This window comes from Hyalella azteca, unplaced genomic scaffold (assembly GCF_000764305.2).
Source record: "Hyalella azteca isolate HAZT.00-mixed unplaced genomic scaffold, Hazt_2.0.2 contig5968, whole genome shotgun sequence".
NCBI lineage: Eukaryota > Metazoa > Arthropoda > Malacostraca > Amphipoda > Hyalellidae > Hyalella > Hyalella azteca.
The window spans coordinates 12409-34151 of NW_025936142.1; the positions used below are offsets into that span (position 1 = coordinate 12409).

General features: G+C 40.0%; 1 protein-coding gene across 1 annotated transcript in view; it reads right to left on the reverse strand.

Annotated features, from left to right (window-relative positions):
- The window catches only part of LOC108671552, a gene marked incomplete at its 5' end in the record, with an annotated part of 39281 nt that overhangs the window by 9457 nt on the left and 8081 nt on the right, over positions 1-21743 (reverse strand). Inside the window, 7 exon segments of the mRNA XM_018159108.2 lie at positions 2901-3061; positions 5818-5989; positions 7047-7182; positions 8474-8704; positions 8892-9136; positions 11382-11543; positions 19956-20095. Of these exon segments, the coding sequence (XP_018014597.1) occupies positions 2901-3061; positions 5818-5989; positions 7047-7182; positions 8474-8704; positions 8892-9136; positions 11382-11543; positions 19956-20095 (1247 nt within the window).

Here is a 21743-nt window from a genome sequence, read left to right on the forward strand (position 1 = left end):
ATGAATCGCATGGAAGCAATACAACTAGTAAAGAATATGCTTAGATAAAACTAGTGAAGGAATAGTACTGAATGAGGCAATCGTGTGCAAGAAAATATATGACCTTTGAAATATTAAGTAGAAAATAGGTTTTGAAAACTTTTGTGGAGGTGGGTGCTCTTTTAACTGGAATTGGTGAAAATCGCGAAGTATTAATCGCAGGGAAGAGTTTAAATCGAATTTGTTGCTCAAATAATAACGCAGTGATTCAGCGTGTCCGTGGACGGTGTTAATCAGAACTCATAATGAAACTATAATACTACAAGAGAAGAAGAAACTAAGTTTCCACGATTATGTTATATGATTATTATGAATTATTCGCAAATGCGTAGAAACTTTACATTAAAAGTTAAACTTAAGAATCGAATTTAATCCTTGATTGTAGATTTGTTCAGCGAAAAAAGGAAATTTACGGTTTCTCAGGTCATTTGTGTTTGGTAGAAGTGACAGTCTACGAGACGGAAACAAAATTAAATCGCCATAAAGTGAATAACCGAAGAGTGCTAGGCCATAGCTCATCCTCTCTTCATAATCCTTCAAATTGTTCATAATCCTGCGATTACGAACAATTTTTGGTTAAAAAACATAATGCTAAAACGGAGTCATTCTAGAGCCAACAAATAAGATTCAATTTCACTGATTTACTTACAACAATCTTTCTTGATCAAAAGTGTAATCACTTTCCTTGATCGAAAGTACGATTATTTTTCTCGACAAAAAGTGATTGTAAATAAATACGCCGGGCTGTCTTCAGACCACAATTTATCAAATTCAGTATCTTACTTTCTTACTTGATTCATGGCGTCATGCAATTCATGACGTATTCCCTTCAATTAATTATGATAAAGTTATTTAAAAGGCTGACAACATTCATGAATGCAGTTATTTTTCAGTTTATGTTTTAAACTCAGTTGAGCACGCAACTCCGAGCATGGATAAATACTGACAGATCGTGCCAATATAAATGAATAAATATTAAGAAGCGGTCCTGAAAACTAACTAAGAGTTGGTAACATTGCTGGTAAGCCAACTTTAAGCTACTATTTAATAAACGAAATTAACGCAACTCGCAAAATGGATGAAGTAACTACGGTGCAAGTCATATATTAACTGCAAAATAATTGAGCGGTAGAAGGGTGATGGAAATTAAATTTGTCTTTACAATGCAGACTTGAGGAACTACACGACGTAAATAAGAGTATAAGGTGAATGAAGATAGGAGTTTTAATGCAAACCGATATTTTCCCCATGAAGAATAAATAAAAGAGCAAGTGAATATAGTGTTAAATTGTTAGTTTTCAATTGAATAGGAAAAATCTCTTTAACGCAGATAATTTGTTTAACTGTGGAAAATGTTTTGATAATTAATTTGAGTCAACGTAAGATTAGTTTCTTGGGATTTGACCAAATCTGCAATTCGACAGCGAATCAGAAAGACTGTTATTTAACACGAGAAAATATCAATTTTACTATGGTATGAAATAGTATGAAAATACTATTTTACTATTTTTATACAAATTAACACAAAATTCAGCTTGCCAGAAATGCAGTGAGATGAAGACCTAGCAAAAATCTGAGCAGAAATTTCCAGAATTTTTCTAAAGGTGAATAAAGTTAGAAACATGTTTAACAAGTTAAAGTGTGAAACAAGTTTAACGAGTTAAAGCTAAATAGGTGTGAAATTTGAAAATCACGAACAAAAGAATCCTATTCCTGGAAAGTGAATGCTAGCAATAAAGTACGCACGAGAAAGATCACATTCTGCAGGTTTATTTTTCTGAGAAAAATCTTAAAATGAATTCGTAATAAAAATTTTGAATTTAAAATAAATTAATTTTTATATAAAATACGAATTTTTCACGCGCTTTTAACATACGAAACTATGATGCAAAAGAAGAATCGTAGAAGCTTGACGATTCAACTCATCAAAACATGGACGAATATTGGTTTCAGTTTAACGAAACATTTTTATATTCCGGAATTAAGAATGATGGAAAATGCTCAAAATATTTACAAGAATTTATTTAAAAGTTGAAAACAACCGCCAACGCAGTCGGTAATTCGAAAAAATTATTTCATTCAATTTGAAACCTTTCATAACATGAAAGATTTTAAACCTTTCATAATATGAAAGATTGGATACTAACGAAATACGGGACTTTTCTTGGAATTCAATTAAGCTTCGTAAAACGTCAGGCACGTAAAAAATGCGAAGATAGACAAATAAAAATTTGTGGATGCTGCTAAAATTAAATAATTGTGCATATTATGATTATAAATATTAACACCATCATTAAAGGTTCAGAGAACGCAAAGCGCTTTGATCTGTCTACGATGTGCACTTTTTCGGGATTCGTAATCAAGAACAAGACTTGTTAACGTGTAATTAAAATCTTATTAGTAAGGTAATAGTGTATCACACCTAATTAAGAAGTTGGTAAATAAGTGATAGAGATGTTTGCTAATCGGTAAGTCCGTTAAACGCTCAGGTGGAAGCAATTATCAATTATCAATTATGCCGCACAGCGACACAAACATAGACTTGAAAAAACCTCCAAAGATAAGGAGTAAATACTAAAAATAATTAAATCGCTCAACAAGGTTAGTTGTCGTTTGTCGATATATTCTCAGTAAATATCAGTGGTAAAATATTAACATAATTGAGTAACCAAAGAACTCCATAGTTAAAATAATTAAGTAATAAATCGGTGAATTAACTGAATAACAACTTAACAATCCTGAAAAGACTGCGTTACGAAGTATCTAATTAATCTTGACACAAAGTATATTAACTAGCTAATTAACTTAACCAGGTAAGTAGGGTGAGGATGGATAAGGGTACGGGCACGCAGACCACTCACCGTGCTCTGCCGGGGCTCCATGATGACGGCGGGGGTGACACGTACCTCCGTCTGGCAGAGTCGTGTCCGGTCCACCTTACCGACGTCGGCGCATACGCTCAGTCGTGGCACGGCCAGCGCGCCGTCCTTACTGCTGCCGGACTTCTCCTTGCCATCCTTGCCTGCCAGAGGAAGGGTGGAGTAAAGGTGGCTTAAAGGTGGAGTAAAGGTGGCTTAACGGTGGAGTAAAGGTGGCTTAAAGGTGGAGTAAAGGTGGCTTAAAGGTGGAGTATATGTGGCTTAAATGTGGAGTAAAGGTGGCTTAAAGGTGGGGTAAAGGTGGCTTAAAGGTGGAGGAAAGGCGGCTTAAAGGTGGAGTAAAGGTGGCGTAAAGGTGGAGTAAAGGTGGCGTAAAGCTGGAGTAAAGATGGCGTAAAGGTGGAGTAAAGTTGGCGTAAAGGTGGAGTAAAGGTGGCGTAAAGGTGGTGTACATGTGGCTTAAAATAGAGTAGAGGTGGCGTAAGGTGAGTCATAGGTGTTGTGGGAGAGGTGTGAGAATGACGTGAAGGATGGGTGAGGGCTGCGTAAAGGCGGTGTGAGGGAGGTGAGAGGATGGCGTGAGGGTGGCTTGAAGACAGCGTAAAGGTGTCATGAGGATGGAGTGACTATGTCGTAAAAAAGGCATGATAGTGGTGTAAAGGTGGAGTAACGATGACGGGCTTGTAACTACAGCGAAGATAACGTGAAGGTAACAGCAGCGCAAATAAAGTGACGGTAACTGTAGCGCAGATAATATGAGGGTAACTACAGAGTAAATAACGTGAGGGTACCTGCAGCGCAGATAATATGAGGGTAACTGCATAACAGGCAATGGGAGGGTAATGGCCGCTGTGGTAACATCAGAGTAATGGTAGCATTGGTTAAGATAATTACCTGAGCAGTCCTGCGAGGACGCCCACTTCTTTTTATCCTCAACAGAGAGGCGCTCGTGTTTCTTGGATGATCTTCCCCAGCCAGAGGTGAGAGTCCCTAGACGGGAGAAGGCTCGCATCACCATGGGGGAGTTGGGGACGCTCTTGGGGCGAGGCGTCTCTATGTCAGGCACCTGTTGGGGGAGTGGGTAGCAGGTGTTAGCGTGGGCGACAGAATTTCCTGACATTAACTGTATTTATGATAGAATGTTGGGGGAAAGATTTTGTGACGACAAATTAAACATTAGGAAGTTCCAAGGACTTATTAGCCTAATAATTATAATTATTTAAATAATTTAAGAGAATAAATAATAAAAGGGCGTTAAGACAGAACAATATGCTCATTTTAAAGAGCAAGGCCTGAAATTAAATTTCTGGAAGTTGTGAAAGAAAAAATGTAGGACCATAAAATACGAGCAAAGAAGGTCAAAACTAAAAGAGGAATATCAAAACAAGAAAGATTGCGTATGAATAAAGCACGCAGATAATCAAAGAGATACAAACTTTAATCTGCATTTCACATTGTAAAGACGACACTACACAACACTCGTTGTAGTCAGCATGATTCAAGTAGGTAGCAAACCTTATGCTGTCAGCAACATCGCATTGACCATCAGCTGCAACCTGGTTCAACTTTTATTGTTGTACGAATTTGACTTCTCAGCATAATTGTCATGTATGAACTGCTTACCAGCACTGCAATGAATGCTGATCTCTGCTACACGCGCCACTCTGCTACACGCGCTACACGTCCAGCAGCTCAGAGTTCTAGCTAACTATCGTATGTATGACACGACGACTTAAGGCGTGCGGTCTCGTACATTATTGGTATAGAAGAAATCATCATAAATCCTAAAGAAAAATAATTTAAACAAATAATTTGTGAACGACTGTTTCCCGTTGTTCGCAACTACTGCACCACGCGCCACCTGAACTGTAATATTATCTATATACTTGGAGCTCTAGCTGCTCCAATCTCAAAGCCCTAGCCTAGAGCACAACCTGCTCCACACCCAACGCCCCCTAGCCTGGACCTCTACGTACTCCACACTCAACGTCCGCTGTCCAAACCTGCTCCATGGACAAGGCCCGCTGACCTGGAGGAAGTTGGAGCTCTTGGACTTGTGCGTGGGGGAGTGCAGGGTAGGCACAGCGCGGGCCAGGATGTCTGCTACGGAAACCTGCGGGGACCCGAAGCCCGTGCTGAACCCGTACAGCATCTCCTGGAACACCCTGCGGAGGAGTGGGGTGGTAGAGNAGTAAATGTGGCTTAAAGGTGAAGTAAAGGTGGCGTAAAGGTGGAGAAAAGGTGGCGTGAAGGTGGAGTAAAGGTGGCGTAAAGGCGGAGCAAAGGTAGCATAAAGGTGGAGTAAAGGTGGCGTAAAGGTGGAGTAAAGGTGGCGTAAAGGTGGAGTAAAGGTGGCGTAAAGATGGAGTAAAGATGGCGTAAAGGTAGAGCAACGGTGGAGTAGGGGTGGCTTAAAGATTAGTCATAGTTGGTGTGGGGAAAGATGTTTGGATTGCGTGCAGGATGACTGAAAGTGGCGTTGTATAGGCGGTGTGCGGGCGGCGTAAAAGTGTCATGAGGATGGAGTGACTAAGTCGTCAAGGAGTCATAATGGTGGTGTAAAAGCGGCATTAAAGGGCAGGCATGGAACTGAAGAGCAGTTAACGTGAGAGTAACTGCAGCGTAAATAACGTGAGGATAACTACAGCATAAATAACGTGAGAGTAACTGCAGCGTATGTGACGTGAGGGTAACTACAGCGCAGATAACGTGAGGGTAACTGCAGCGAAAGTAACATGAGGGTAACTGCAGCGCAGATAGCGTGAGGGTAGCTGCTACGCAGTAACGTGAGGGCAACTGCAGCGCAGATGATGTAAGCGTAACGACATTGCAGGTAATGTCAGGGTAATGGCCGCACTGGTAGCGTCAGGGTAATGACAGAACTGGTTAAGATAATTACCTGAGCAGTCCTGCGAGGACGCCCATTTCTTTTTATCCTCAACAGAGAGGCGCTCATGTTTCTTGGAGGATCTTCCCCAGCCGGAGGTGAGAGTCCCTAGACGGGAGAAGGCGCGCATCACCATGGGGGAGTTGGGGACGCTCTTGGGGCGTGGCGTCTCGATGTCAGGCACCTGTTGGGGGAGTGGGTAGCTGGTGTTGGCATGGGCGACGTAATTTCATGACATTAACTGTATTTATGACAGAATGTTGGGGAGAAAGATTTTGCGTGGGACGTCAAATGCTACATTGGAACGTTCGAGGAACTAATTAGCCTAAGAATTTAATCAGTAAAATTATTCGAATAATTTAAGTGACTAAATTATAACAAGGAAGTTAAGACAGATATATAAGCTCTGGAATTAAAGCTAAAAATTGATAAAATCACAAAATTAAAGTTCTGGGAGTTACGAACAAAAAAAGGTCAAAACTAAAAGAGGAGAACCTAAACATGAAGGATTGCATTTGAATAAAGTACGCAGATAATCAAAGAGATACAAACTTTAATCTGCATTCCACATTGGAAAGACGACACAAGACAACACTCGTTGTAGCATGACTTAAGCAGGTAGCAATCAACAACATCGCAAAGACCATCAGCTACAAACTAGTTCGTATTTTATTATGGCACTAAGTTGACCGTTCAGCATTATTGTCAACTATGAACTGCTTACCAATACTGCAACGAATGCTGATCACTGCTACACGCGCCATGTCCAGAAGCTTAGAGTTCTAACTATCATAGGTATCACACGGCTACTTAACCCGTGCGGTCTCGTATATTTTTGTTTTAGAAGAAATGATCATAAAATCTTATATCATTTTGATTTATCAAATAGTTTGGAAACGGTTGTTCCAAGTCGTTCCTCCTACTACACCACGCGCTACTTGAACTGTAATATTATCTATATACTTTATGCTCCATACGTCCCTCAACCTGGAGCGCTACCTTCTCCACACTCAACGCCGCCCAATCTGGAGCTCTGGCAGCTCCAATCTCAAATCCCTAGCCTAGAGTTCTACCTGCTCCACACTCATCACCAAATAACCTGGAGCTCTGGCAGCTCCAATCTCAATGCCCTAGCCTGGAGCACTACCAGCTCTACACTCAACGCCCCCTAGCCTGGAGCTCTTTCTGCTCCACACTCAACACCTGGATCGCTACCTGCTCCATGGACAAGGCCCGCTGACCTGGAGGAAGTTGGAGCTCTTGGACTTGTGCGTGGGGGAGTGCAGGGTAGGCACAGCGCGGGCCAGGATGTCTGCTACGGAAACCTGCGGCGACCCGAAGCCAGTGCTGAACCCGTACAACATCTCCTGGAACACCCTGCGGAGGAGTGGGGTGGTAGAGTGAGGTGAGGGAGTGGGGTGGGAGAGTGTGGTTGGGGAGTAGGGTTTGAGAGTGAGTTGGGAGAGCGAGGTGAGTGAGTGGGGTGATAGAGTGAGATGAGGGAGTGGGGTGGGAGAGTTTGGTTGGGGAGTAGGGTTTGGGAGTGCGTTGAGGGAGTGAGATGAGTGAGTGAGTTGGGTGAGCGAGGTGGAGGAGTGCATGAGGTAGGGGAGTGAGGTTGAGCAGTGAGGTGAGGGAGGGAGGCGGGAGGAGATGAAGTAGTGGGATGAATTAGTGAGGGGAAGTAGTAAGGAGAAGAAATGAGAGGTAGAAATCTGATGCAGGGGGTACTTAGAAGAAACAAATGGAAAAATACTACTACTTCTATTCCCGTAGACGTGTGCACCGCTTACACACGACCAAGTTACTATAATGCTGGTTGTAATTTCCGTAGACTTGTCCCTCGCTTACACACGACCAAGTAACTATAATGCTGGTTGTAATTCCCGTAGACTTGTGTCCCACTAACACACGACCAAGTAACTTTAATGCTGGTTGTAATTCCCGTAGACTAATGCCCCGCTTACACACGGTCAAGCAACTGTAATGCTGGTTGTAATTCCCGTAGACTAATGCCCCTCCTACACACGACCAAGTAACTTTAATACTGGTTGTAATTTCCGTAGACTAATGCCCCGCTTATACACGACTAAGTAACTTTAATACTGGTTGTAATTTCCGTAGACTTGTGCACCGCCTACACAGGTCAGTGGTCATCGAGATGCACTTGTACGACACCAATGATAAATCAAACCTCTCCGAGTACGATTTAACTTTCAAGGTAAATTATTCATACAATTAATTTTTCAGTAATAAGAATTTGATTTACCTGCAAACTAATTAATATTACGTATACCTTAAATTTCATTCTTATTAGGAGAATTGGGAAGGATTCGAGGGAACCGGAAGAAAGGATTGGATCCAAAATTGAATTTTGACTTCGTAATTCAAATATATATAAATAAATTTAAGCGACACAAAATATTATTTCTTATATTGACTCGAGAATTAAATGGTGTTTTACCTTCTATGTTGGTTTGTAGAGGTCGTTATTTGATTGAAATTCATATGTCAGATTACTTACACGATTTGGGAAAACGGGTATGACGGGATTGGAATTATAAAATTGCAGGAATATTCAAGCCTGGCCAACGCCCGGCTAACCTACTGGATATTTATGTATTGTAATATATTACAAGAAGTAAATAGTAAGAAGAATCAGCCTTACCTGCTGCGTACACCCAGTATGGCCCTGACCCCCATGAGTTTGGTCTTTTCCCTGCCGACGCCGACCCAAAAGGTGATGTCATAAAGCATGTTTTTGTAAGAGTTCTCCCTGCTGTGGAAGGCCTTAGTAAAGTCCTTAGCGAGCTGGTCGTGTCCTTCGAACAAATCCCTCACGGAGTCCAGCAGTGGAGAGCTGGGACGCATGTGGCCAATTGGACGCCACGATCCGCGTCTGTAACGCGAGATTTGCTTTCACTTCTGCCGTTCTCTTTATAATATTTTTATATTTACATTGAGACGATTTTGTGATTTTATGTATTTTACAGTATGATTTTTTCCGAATTCTTTTGCTTTAATTCTGGTCGGTTTCATCCTGGTAATGCTAATTATTGACAATTATAATGAAGCTTATGAACTACCTGTACGGTTTGGGTATCTGGCCGGTCTCGGCGTGGTTTTGCAAGTTATTGACCAGGTCCTCCAGCATCTGCGACCGAGTTCTGTCCTGCATCCTGGCGAACTTGGGAGCGGAATAGGACGCTCGCTCCCCGTTGACGATTTTAGTCAGCAGCCACTCCCTAAACATAGGACCCTTTTCGAAGCTGCCCTGCTCCCACAGGTAGGGCTTGTACGCTCCCACTTCATCCCGGGACACCACGGCCACCTGTAATGCCAAAAATAAATGAATGATCCCCAAAGAACTTTATTTAGGTTCATGTACACCCAGAGAAACAGAGAAATGAGTAAGGCTTTGCCTAAATAGCGATGCATTTCATTCTCTTATCTGAGTCATCCTGCCCTTCGACAGAAGGACGTATCAGTGAGACGGAGTGTGTCGTATAGAAAGAGTGTGTCACTAATACGAAATTATAACCCATGCAGTTTTCTAAGTGTACCATTAAGAGCACATCTATTAAATCGCATCACAATTAATTGTTTCAGCTTTTAATCAATTTCGTGATTAACTCTTCTTGCAGACCTGTGAATGGTTCTGGCCATCTTTTGAATTATAATAGACCGTCCCTGTAGAACGGTGAACTGGTCTAGTTTTCCTTCTCTTCATAAATGTGGCAAAAAACATGCCTTAACCGTTTGTTTCGGCCGACAAAAATTGCCACTCAAAATACAACGAGAAGTTCAGAGTGTTCAAAGCTCAACGAGAAGCTGCAAACTGACGGGTCATTATATCTCTGGTCAAAGAATTTAGATTTATAATCGACGTTTACATATTTTAGATTAGACAGAAGACTTGAAAAATATTTCCATTATTTCCTAAAAAAATTAATGTGATTTATATTTCGGTTGGGTCACGACTTTTCAACATAATTTTGCCATGAATGATTTAAATACATGCCATTCTCGGGTCACGACCCAGCGCAGCGCCATAAATTTGCAATAATTAACAATTATAAGCTTCATAAATTAAGCTCCCATTTAATTATAATCAATTTAGAATTAGATGAACCATGGCGCTCCTGTGTGTATTATTATTATTGTTCTGGCCTCTAGAAATAACAGTATTCACTAGTCATGATTATACTTGAAAAATCATTTTTTTAACGTAACACTGAGTGTAGCGATATAAATATTACAGACCCTTATGGACAGTTGTGGGAATGTTGCACAACTTAGATACCGTTATTTATGACGGCTATAAATCATACCTTGCCAATTAAATGTTAAAAGACATAGTGAGTATTAATAAATTAAAATGCACACGTGGGGTTTCCGGAGTGCCAATTAGAGATCGTATCGAAAATAAAAATGGAGGAATTTTGCTTGCTGATTTCAATTGGGGAAAAATTACATTCTATACGGTCACTCGTCTCCAACATTGGTTCAAGAAAATCTAATGATATCATCAAGTAATCGAGAATCTACTTTCCACTTCAGTATTAGAAATTTTCAATTACAGCCTTAAAATTTATTAAACTTGGACCTGAATTACTCCCTACGATAAATCGATTTTTTTTCTCACGAAGCACGACCAAAAATTACGTTCAGACATGGTCGGCCTATCAACGACCAGCAAAGCTGGATCCCTTAAACCCAGCAAACGTTTCATTTTATTTAACACCAACCAGTGAATTTATTCGATAGAATTCGATAAGCATTTCGCCGAAAATCTCAAACGGCATTAAAAGTATTTGCGTTCGCCACGCTTCGATCGAATGCTGATAAACTGATCTATTTTGCCCTAGGACGTGGAGTGTAGAGGCGTAAAAGTAAAGGTTCGACATTTAAGGGAATTTCCCTAGCGATGGACCGAGTGCGACTGCAGAGATCGAAGAGGCAGCCTGTGCAGCTTTAATCCTATGTTCTCCCTTAACGATATTTTCCCTCGACTTTGTTTATCGAATAGAGAGAGACGTGCAGAATGAAGCATTACGCGACAAAATTCTTCAGGTTTTTCTTGTTTTAGATGACATTCTGGTCGTCGGCACTAGTGCAGTTGCCAAAATTGTTGGTTTTGTGTTTCCTAATTGGATTCCCCGTTAAATACTAAATATTAAAAAGATCTGCGTCACTTTCGTTGAAAGGTCAGCTACGAACTTTTTCAGTATGAAGAAACTTCGAGTTCTATGTTCCTGGATGTTTTTAAATTTAGTTCTGCGAAACGAAAATCAAGAATTAATTGTGAATCTTGCCACAGCCAGTTCGACCTTAAGAGGAGATTGCGAGCAGGATATTTAACTTTATTATTAACCTGATGGACTTTATATTAAATTAAGCGCGTTCACCAAGGTGAAATTTATCAACAAATTATGTATGTGAAATTATAACGTAGAATAAACGTAGACTCTGCATCTGGTGGGTTTGAAAACTATTTGTGAATATGATCTGCATTCTATTCAAATTTTGATTCTGGAAGCCAAGGACTCATTATCTAATTAAAAAAAATGCTCTACCTCGTATCTGGTGGGCTTGAACTTGATGCGTGGACTTGTGCGCACGATGATGAAGGTGTGCAGAAAGTGAGATTTGATGCAGGCGGGACTGAAGTGCGTATTGTCAGCCTCCAGGAAAACCACGCAAACGATGTCGTTGCCAAGATGCCGCTTCCGTTGTAACTGAAATTGGATTTATTGTTTAAAACTTTAAAAAAGGTAACCTTTTAGAATTTAAGGTTTATCTTTATCTTGAAAGTTCAAAAGCATTATTCTAATACCGGAAAAATTTAAGAATCCTGTGAATACAAATAGAGTAACCCGTTTTTCGATTAAAATACGTTCAGATGAAAACTAAGCTGCGATATCAATCGTTCCTTAGACCCAGAAACGATCTTTGACTTGATATCATATGCATAACATTTTTGTTCCAAGGAAAACTTACATTGTTTACTACGACATGCTAGACAAGGAAAAAATATCGGAATCACATAAGCCATTTTCGTATTTTGCAGTCTTATGAGATTGAATTTCCGTTTTTCCTTGTCTTCTTCTCATTTTTTCTATTTTGTATCTATCACTTTTCATTTTTTGCCTAATCGATATCTGATCGCATCGATACCTGATCGCATCGATACTTGACCGCATCGATACTTGATCGCATCGATACTTGATCGCATCGATACCTGATCGCATCGATACTTGATCGCTTCGGTACTTGATCGCATCGATACTTGATCGCATCGAAAATTGATCGCATCGAAAATTGATCGCATCGAAACTTGATCGCATCGAAACTTGATCGCATCGAAACTTGATCGCATCGAAAATTGATCGCATCGAAACTTGATCGCATCGATACTTGATCGCATCGAAACTTGATCGCATCGGTACTTGATCGCATCGAAACTTGATCGCATCGATGCCATAACATCGGTAGAAGCAGGAACTGAATTCTTTCAATTTGCGCACAATACTGAGGCTTCTACACAGCGCAAAATATTGAGGCTTCTACACAATAGCGATGCAAACCAGTTACTGAACACAATACCTCGTCGCAATGTAATGAGTGGTGGCGAGTGAATCGTTATGGACACATACCAGCCTCTCGAATAAATGTTTCTAAAGAACATCGAATGCGCTTCCGGGCATTCAGTGGATAAAGCAAGCCTATAAGCTTCCAATTTTCTGGCTTAAAATTACAAAGAATTTCATTCCACGCCACGCGTTACAATACAAATTAATATTCAGAAAAGTGAAGTTACATTAAACTTTTGATTTAAATTAGTTTGTTTGCATAAAATTATCCATTGTTTAATTACATTGTGAATTTCATTTTGTTTTATTGAATTGAACTCATGAACTGTTCTTCTTGTAGACGTCTGTGGGGCGACTTAAATTACGTAGATAATTTGATTCTTGCTTTTGGTTTACATTAATAATGGCTTATTTATTCAATTTAATTATGTGAATTAACACACAAAGAACAAATGTAAGATAAACGAGTAGTTAGACTATTATTTTGCTTTAGGGATAAAAAGTTTATTCATTGAAGTATACTATCGAAAAGATGGATTAATAATTCCAAAGAGATTGTTCCTGGCATTTAAAAGCCATGATTAAGTAACTGAAAATCTCTAATCGGTATGGAAATTTTTGTCAAAACTACCGTATAAAGAATAAGAAACGAGATATATAAAGAATACGGAGATTTTCGAATAAAAAAAAATACTTTTTTCTTGCTGCTGCATTTTATTGCCGTAATGCGACGCACAGCACAGGAAGCCGAGCCATTGAATCGTTTGGTAGACCACACGCCTGGCCTAATAAATCAAATGATAAAAATTAATCTGAAATAAAAATGATTCGAAAGAAATCCAGAAGCACCACCCGAACACGAATGCCAAATGTTTGATTGAGCTTCGAATCTGTTCCATCATTTTTTTTTGTAGACACGACCGAAAAGTTCATATGAATGGGAGTGGGGAGCTGCGAACAAAAATCTTGTTCGGAATTCTTGATGTCCAATCGGGGATGACTAGGCGTATTTTTTAGGGGAGAGATAATGGGTGGAGAAATTTAGTGATGAACTCCCTATAGTAAAAAGCTTGAAAATAAGAAAAATCTATCAAATTCTTCACGTAAACGACCGATCTTTTTAAAGCAAACTTCAAAATCTTGCCCCTAACCGTAAAAATAAACATTATTTTTTTATTATTCCAATTTATTTTATACGTCAAATGGCGTGTGTTGAGTAAAAAAATCGAATGCAATGTCAGGTTGCTTCAGAACAATAGTGAAAACCACGTGTCTCTGTGGATAAATAATTTAGTGATTAAGTTACCAATTATACGATTGAAATGTCAAGAGGAGTTGGCTGTGAAAAGAGGGAAGCTGCAACGGCTGATATTTTACTATACAAATAGTAGAGGGCAATTGACATTACACATTTCGAACGGTTACGGTTTACGGTCGTTACCGTTTCGAACGGTAGAGATCGTACTCCTGCACTAGCTGCAGCAGACTGAAGCACAGTTTTATTACTGACCAAAAAAATACTTCAACTTCTCATATACGTAAACGCCTAGGCAATGCTCCGATAAAATTAAGTTCATTTTCAAATGCGTACTAAAGAATATACTAATTTTCTATTCCAATTATCCTGATCCCAAATCATTTTTGATTTGTTGACAGCATTTATTGAGAAAATTTTGTTATAAATTGTTTTAGGTTTTTAAAATTTCCGAATTTGATGAAACATGAAGCGAATGATGAACCACTGACATCTATTTTAAATAATTCAATTCGTTTTTAGGGTTCTATTCCATCTTAGAAGTCCTGCAATTTGATCACTTTCGAATGACATGCTCGCCTCTTGGTAACTAATCAAATCTGAACTTGATGATTTAATTGTAATGAACATCCAAATTGAAGCAATACATTACTAATCTCTACAACGAATGCGTGATGTAAAATTTATGTATGTTCTATCACACACACACACACATACAAACACGCGCACACAACACACTCACACGCACACACTACACACCCACTAAACCCATTAGAAAACACACAATTAAAATATAAAATAAATAAAATAATTCAATTTATGTCAATTTATGTTTTTATCTTCGATGTGAATTTAGTTTTCTAATTGATTCTGCTTTTCTTATAGGTTTTGAACTTTTGAACTGACGATGGAGCTGGACTCCGAAACCTTTTCATTCATAAGAAATGGTTAATATTCCGGCTGTTTTCTTTGCTTTTAAATTCCTGATTCAATTCGTTGTTAGGGTTCCATTCCATCTTAGAAGTCTTGCAATCTTATCACTTTCGAATGACATGCTCGCCTCCTGGTAACTAATCAAATCTGAACTTGATGATTTAATTGTAATGAACATTCAAATTGAAGCAATACATTACTGATCTCTACAACTAATGTGTGATGTAAAATTTATGTATGTTCTAACACACACACACACAGGCACACACAACACACCCACACGCACACACTACACACCCACAAGCAGACACTAGACACCCACCGAAACTCACTAGACAACACACACCAGCACAACGAAAGGCAGATGCATTTGTAGCCAACACAAGAGCCCCCATCATGCAGCTGCAAGACTGGACTGCGTCTTGCTATCTGAGCACGCAGCCCTATCCAATGGCAATGTCTCCTTTGACAGTTCTATGGAGTCACAATACCGCCACGACCGGTCCCTAGCATCGTCTCCGCAGACAGTTCTATGGGGTCACAATACCGCCACGACCGACCCTTGACAGCGTCTCCGTTGACAGTTCTATGGGGTCACAATACCGCCATGACCGACCCTTGACAGCGTATCCACTGACAGTTAAATGGGGTTCACAGCCCGCAACGACCGACCCTTGACAGCGTCTCCACTGACAGTTAAATGGGGGTCACAGCCCAGCCAATGACCGACCCCTGGCAGAGTGTTAACTGATAATATAGAATCCATTGATTAAGCATCCTTCCATTTAGCATCCTTTCATTAGGCATCCTTCCATTTAGCATCCCTTCATTTAGCATCCTTCCATTTATTACCCTTTCATTTAGCATCATTTCATTTATTACCCTTTCATTTAGCATCCTTTCATCTAGCATCCTTCCATTTCGCATCCTTTCATTTATTACCCTTTCATTTAGCATCCTTCCATTTAGCATCCTTCCATTTAGCAAACTTCCATTTAGCATCCTTTCATTTAGCATCCTTCTATTTAGCATCCTTTCATTTAGCATCCTTCCATTTAGCATCCTTACATTTAGCATCCTTTCATTTATTACCCTTTCATTTAGCATCCTTCCATTTAGCATCCAATTAAGCATCCTTCCATTTAGCATCCTTTCATTAGGCATCCTTCCATTTAGCATCCCTTCATTTAGCATCCTTCCATTTATTACCCTTTCATTTATTACCCTTTCATTTAGCATCCTTCCATTTAGCATCCTTTCATTAAGCATCCTTCCATTTAGCATCCTTTCATTTATTACCCTTTCATTTAGCATCCTTTCATCTAGCATCCTTCCATTTCGCATCCTTTCATTTAGCATCCTTCTATTTAGCATCCTTCCATTTAGCATCCTTACATTTAGCATCCTTTCATTTATTACCTTTTCATTTAGCATTATTTCATCTAGCATCCTTTCATCTAGCATCCTTTCATCTAGCATCCTTTCATCTAGCATCCTTCCATTTCGCATCCTTTCATTCAGCATCCTTCCATTTAACATCCTTCCTCGATAATTTCATTCATCACTCGATAATTTGCAATATATACGTATGTTTTTTTATGAAATTTTAGCTTTCTACTGCGATCGTTAAACGAACTTGAGTCCTTTGAGTTTATGCATCAACATTTTATTCTTTTCGACTCGAACTGTTCGACATCGTAAGAAAGACCCATAGCGATATAATGCAGCTTCGGATGGGCAGCTTATCATTGAAGACCTAGAAGCGAATTTCAGCCAAAATCATAAGGCATTATTTCTAGGTGGAAACGGACGTATTTGCACGTGGATTAGTTTTTTTTAATTGAGCTGAACAAGTGGATAAGTGTATCCGGGGCCCTTCAGGCTGCAGGGAAACATTGTTTAATCAAATATCTTTTAGGGTTTAGTTTTCGGAAACAAGTCATAATATTTTACAGCTTAAAACTAACAGAATTTTCGCGAAAAGAAGTTTATATTTTGCAGTCAGAATTTCAAAATTTTGTTCGAAGTATGAAAATTCTGCTCAATACACGTGCGTTCGCTCTCACTAATTAAAAAAAGACACTTAAACTCCTCGGTTGCTGCGTGCACAAGGGCTGATTTTACGAGGGAAAATTACGGAAAAATACACGAGCCTACGTATGCACAGGGAGAAAGAAAACGTTCTGAATCGTGCCTGGCATAAACACTTCAATCCAAAACCCTCGAGCGCCCTCCAGTGGGGCTGAGATCAAGAGACCTGTTGGGCACGACGCGTAAAAATTCCCAAAGCTAAAATATTTGCTCGTATGGAAGGCTCCTTGGATTTTTGCGCAGGATGCAGAGAGTTCGTCGATCGGAAGCGTGCGCTGGATTGGACAAAAAATATACCACAAAATATTTTCCATTAGCAATATTCACATTTTAGTTCTCTGAATTCGGTAGACGGTATTAGGAAATCAAATATTTTACAATTCCATGCTCAATTAGAGAAGTAGTTCAATCCATATCGTGCTATGTTCGGAAGTGTGACATTTAATCAAACATATTACGTTCCAACAACAAAAATATTTAAAATAAATTCAAGCGAATCAGACGAAAAGGTTATATAATGTCACAGTCCTGATGCAAACACCGTCAACCACACTCGTCGATCACTAAGGAAAGTTACAACGGTTAATAATAATAATTTAATGATAATGATACTGTAAAAAGGAATCCTGCAGAAATTTCCGATAATAAATCCATGTTCACAAAGAACCCATAAACATAAAATGATATATAATGAAATAAAAGGGTCATCTTTGATTAGGCCATGCTGGCCCTCTGATGATTCTCAACCATCTGGCCCCGTTACCGAATTCAACAAGAATTTTCACAGCTAGTTGCAGCTTTCGAACCCCAACTCGCTATTTCAATTTAGGTGATCTTAGCCACTCGGCCACTGAGTCACATCGAGGTGATACATGACATTATCACCAGAGAAGCATCACTCACGCAACCCAGCACTCTCACGTGAATCCCAATTGGATCATTTACTCAAGCCATTCATCCATCAGAAACACGCCATCCATCCATCAGAACCCCGACAGAACATGGCGCAATTTTTCAAGCTACTCGAGGCGCCGAAAGACGGCATGAGCTAATGCATGTAGACGCGCTGGGCCGGCAGCCATGGGCGCCGTCACGGCCTCGGAGGCATCGAGTGAGCTGGAAAATATCGGGTTGCTTCTGCTGGCCGAACCCGCCCTGCCGTGTAAACGATAGCCTCGACGCTAAATAGAAGGCAAACTTCCCTCAATCAGCGCGTTCCTGCTTCCCTGACGCTAGATAGAAGGCGAAACTGCCCATATCAGCGCGTTCCTGCTTCTCTGACGCTAGATAGAAGGGGAACCTGACCCTATCAGCGCGTTCCTGCTTCCCTGACGATAGATAGAAGGTGAACCTGACCCTTTCTATGCTCCTGTATATAGAAATACTTATGATTCATTTGCTTACCTTTTTCGGGCTTTCTTACTCAAAAAGCTTTAGCTTATCTCTAAAAAATAATAATCTCTAATAATAAAAATAATTTGACATAACAAAAATTATTTCTAGTACCAATCAAAAATCAGATGCCTCTGGATCAGGGACCTACTATAAATACTAATTAAAAATTCTCAAATTCGTCTCACAATCACTGACAGCTTTACAAGCGGCTTTTCACAGACGAGAAATTGGCTTGCGTCTACGTGTACAGTATCTATTACGCTACGTAAACCAAAGACGCTACGTGTACCTAGGGAGCTATGTGGACCTATGGCGCTACGTGTACTTAAACTGCTACGTGTACTCACGGCGTTAAGTAAACCGAGGACGCTAAATGCACCTAGGTCGCTACGTGTACTTGGAACGCTACAACTCCCAGCGTCAGCAAGAAATTTCGTTCGACTCATTAAAAAATAATTGTTTATGAGAAGCATTCTTGGATCTTTAATCAAGCTTGCATAAATTAGAACGCTACATGCACCTAGGTCGCTACATGTACATAGAACGCAACTACTCCCAGCGCCAGCAAGAAATTTCGTTAGACTCGTTTAAAATTAATTGTTTATGAGAAGCATGCTTGGGTCCTTGATCAAATTTGCATAAATTAGAATGATTCACGCAGTTAAACGATTTTTGATAGCACGTCACTAGTTTCTCACCTTCTGTGGGTCGTGTTTCTCGTAGGGCAGCAGCATGGACACATGGAACATAATCTCGATGCTGCGCCAGTGCGTGTAGATGCTGTACAATGGCCCTATCAGCGCGTTCCTGCTTCCCTGACGCTAGATAGAAGGTGAACCTGACCCTATCAGCGCGTTCCTGCTTCCCTGACGCTATATAGAAGGTGAACCTGACCCTATCAGCGCGTTCCTACTTCCTTAACGCTGAATAGAAGGTAAAACTGCCTCTCTCTCAGCTCGTTTCCACTTTCCTGGCGCTGGAATCTAAAATGACGCATAATTTAATCTGCCTGGATGGCAGATCAGACATTATTTAAGTTAACCTGAAAAATATTATATCTTAACGAAGTAAATACATTAGGATCATTTCCGTCCTCCTGTGTGGACCACTTCCCATACAATGTGAACACAAACTCGTGAAGTATGATTTAAAATAAACACTTGTATATTTTTTATTCATTTCCTTGCCATTTACTGGCCTTGCTACTGAAAAATTTTGAAACTGACTCTAATAAAACATCAGTACACACACTCACACACAAAACAAACTTTGAAAAAAAAAATATTTAAATACTTTTGATTCATTTGCTTACGGGCTTACCTTTTACGGGCTTTGTTACTCAAAAAGCGTAAACTTTTCTCTAAGAAATAATTATTTCTAATAATAAAAATAATTTATCATAACAAAAATAATTTCTAGTCCCAATCAAAAATCAAATGCCTCTGGATCAGTGACCGTACTATAAACAATATATAAAAATTCTAAAATTCGTCACACAATCACTGATATCTTTTTAAGTGGCTTTTAGCAGACGAGAAATTGGCTGGCTTATACGTGTATCTATTACGCTACGTGAACCAAGGACGCTACGTGTACCTAGCGCTACGTGGACCTATGCCGTTACGTGCACCTATGGCGTTACGTGTACTTAAGCCGCTACGTGTACTCAAGGCGTTAAGTGTACCTAGGGCGCTACATGTACCTAGGTCGCTACGTGTACTTAGAACGCTACAACTCCCAGCGCCAGCAGCAAGAAATTTCGTTCGACTCGTTCAAAAATAATTGTTTATGAGAAGCATGGTTGGGTCTTTGATCAAACTTGCATAAATTAGAATGATATACGCAGTTAAACGATTTTTCATGGCACGGCACTTGTAGCTCACCTTCTGCGGGTCGTGCTTCTCGTAGGGCAGCAGCATGGACACATGGAACATAATCTCGATGCTGCGCCAGTGCGTGTAGATGCTGTACAACCCGGTCAGGTCGTGCACCGTGTCCAGGCCGCCTTTGTACTTGTCGAAACCTGCCGCGCAATTAATGCGAAACAAAGATAAAATAATATACAATGAATATAATATACGTAATATAATATAATTAAAAAAATATAAGTATATATATATAAGTATAAATATATATAAGTAAAAAAAAATTACATTACCTGAAAAAATTATTATTATACGAAGCACTTATTGTGACGTCTGGTTCAATCGAACTTCGAGGGCACCTTATACATAAGTGTAACAGCAAGCGAGAAACAAATAGACACTAGACATGATGAGAATAGATAAAATGACTAAGCACTTAATTTATAGGCTCTACGAAATAGTTCCATCTTTAGGCGTCAACGAAACACTTGAAACGAAGAAGCCGATGTTACGGAATCCGGCAGACTGTTCCAGGTTCTGGCGGCGGCGACCGAGAACGCTCTGTCGCCGACGGTAGATAGACGTATAGATGGAATGACGAGGTCCGCTGTTAATTGCGAACGCAATCGTCTTCTAAAAGACAGATCTGACATGCGCTGCAGATATCCCGTGAGATAAGCAGGCGCCAGACCTTGGGCTATACTTTCAAGACTTGCTAAGTGAACGTAAATACTTACGCTCTACTTTCTTGTATACTTTTTGTAACTTGTCAATGATTGGCTGATGAACTTGCAATCTCTTAACTTTTTTTGAAAGTATAGGCCCGTGAAGGCATCGGAACGTCAGAATAGCGACCATTAACTCAACTGCGTACACTGCTGCATGCGCAGCCAGTGAAGATCGGGTAATATCGGCGTTATGGTTGAAAAGTTCTACCAGAAAAGGTGCTAAGATAGGACGTTCCTCTTAAGTAACAACGTTGGCAGGGGATTGCTGGCACACTGCTTGTTAGGCAGCTCGATGACTGCAGCGATGACATCGTCAGCTGTGACGAAAGTGAATTCTTGGAGCACGCAGTCGTACAGAAACTAGGCAAATGTAGCCGACGGAGCACCGGCTGATGACGCTCACACAGCAGAAATTTTGTTTTCAAAAATTCAGGGAATTCCTCCACGGTTAAGTCATCAGAAGCATGTGTATTACATCTTCCCGTGAGTTTATCCAGCGAGCGCCGCAGCGTGCGAGGGTCTCTTTATTAACTAACTCTCTATTAGATCGAAGAAGTTCGACATAATTGTGTCGCGAATCTCGCCAGGTGGAGGCCACAGCAGCTGCAGCAGTTCGCTCGGTAGACAGCTCGCTGTAGCAGTCAAATGAGATTGTTCGCTTCGCGAAATAGCAATGAGATAGTACGGAAAATATCAAGCCGTAAGTAAACGTGTATCAGCACCTGCAAACAATGCATTTCAAATAATAAATTGTAAAAAAACTTTTCATTCCAATAATTCAAATCATCCATATCTTATCAATACAAAACGGAAACGCATGATAAATAATCGGCATAAGTTCAATGGACAAGATGGAATGAACGGACTATTCCGATTTAGCTTGGAAATTTCGCCAATTTCTCACGTCTGAAGGTGCCAATCAATTGACGATATTCCTCTTCCTCTCGAGGAGATTGCAGATTGACCTCTAATTGCTCTCGTTAAATCAGTTCACTCACTTAACTGACGCAGTGAATTCAATCAAGTTCTTCATGTTATCCCGAAATTATCTAACGTGATTTTAAACGAGTGAAATTTC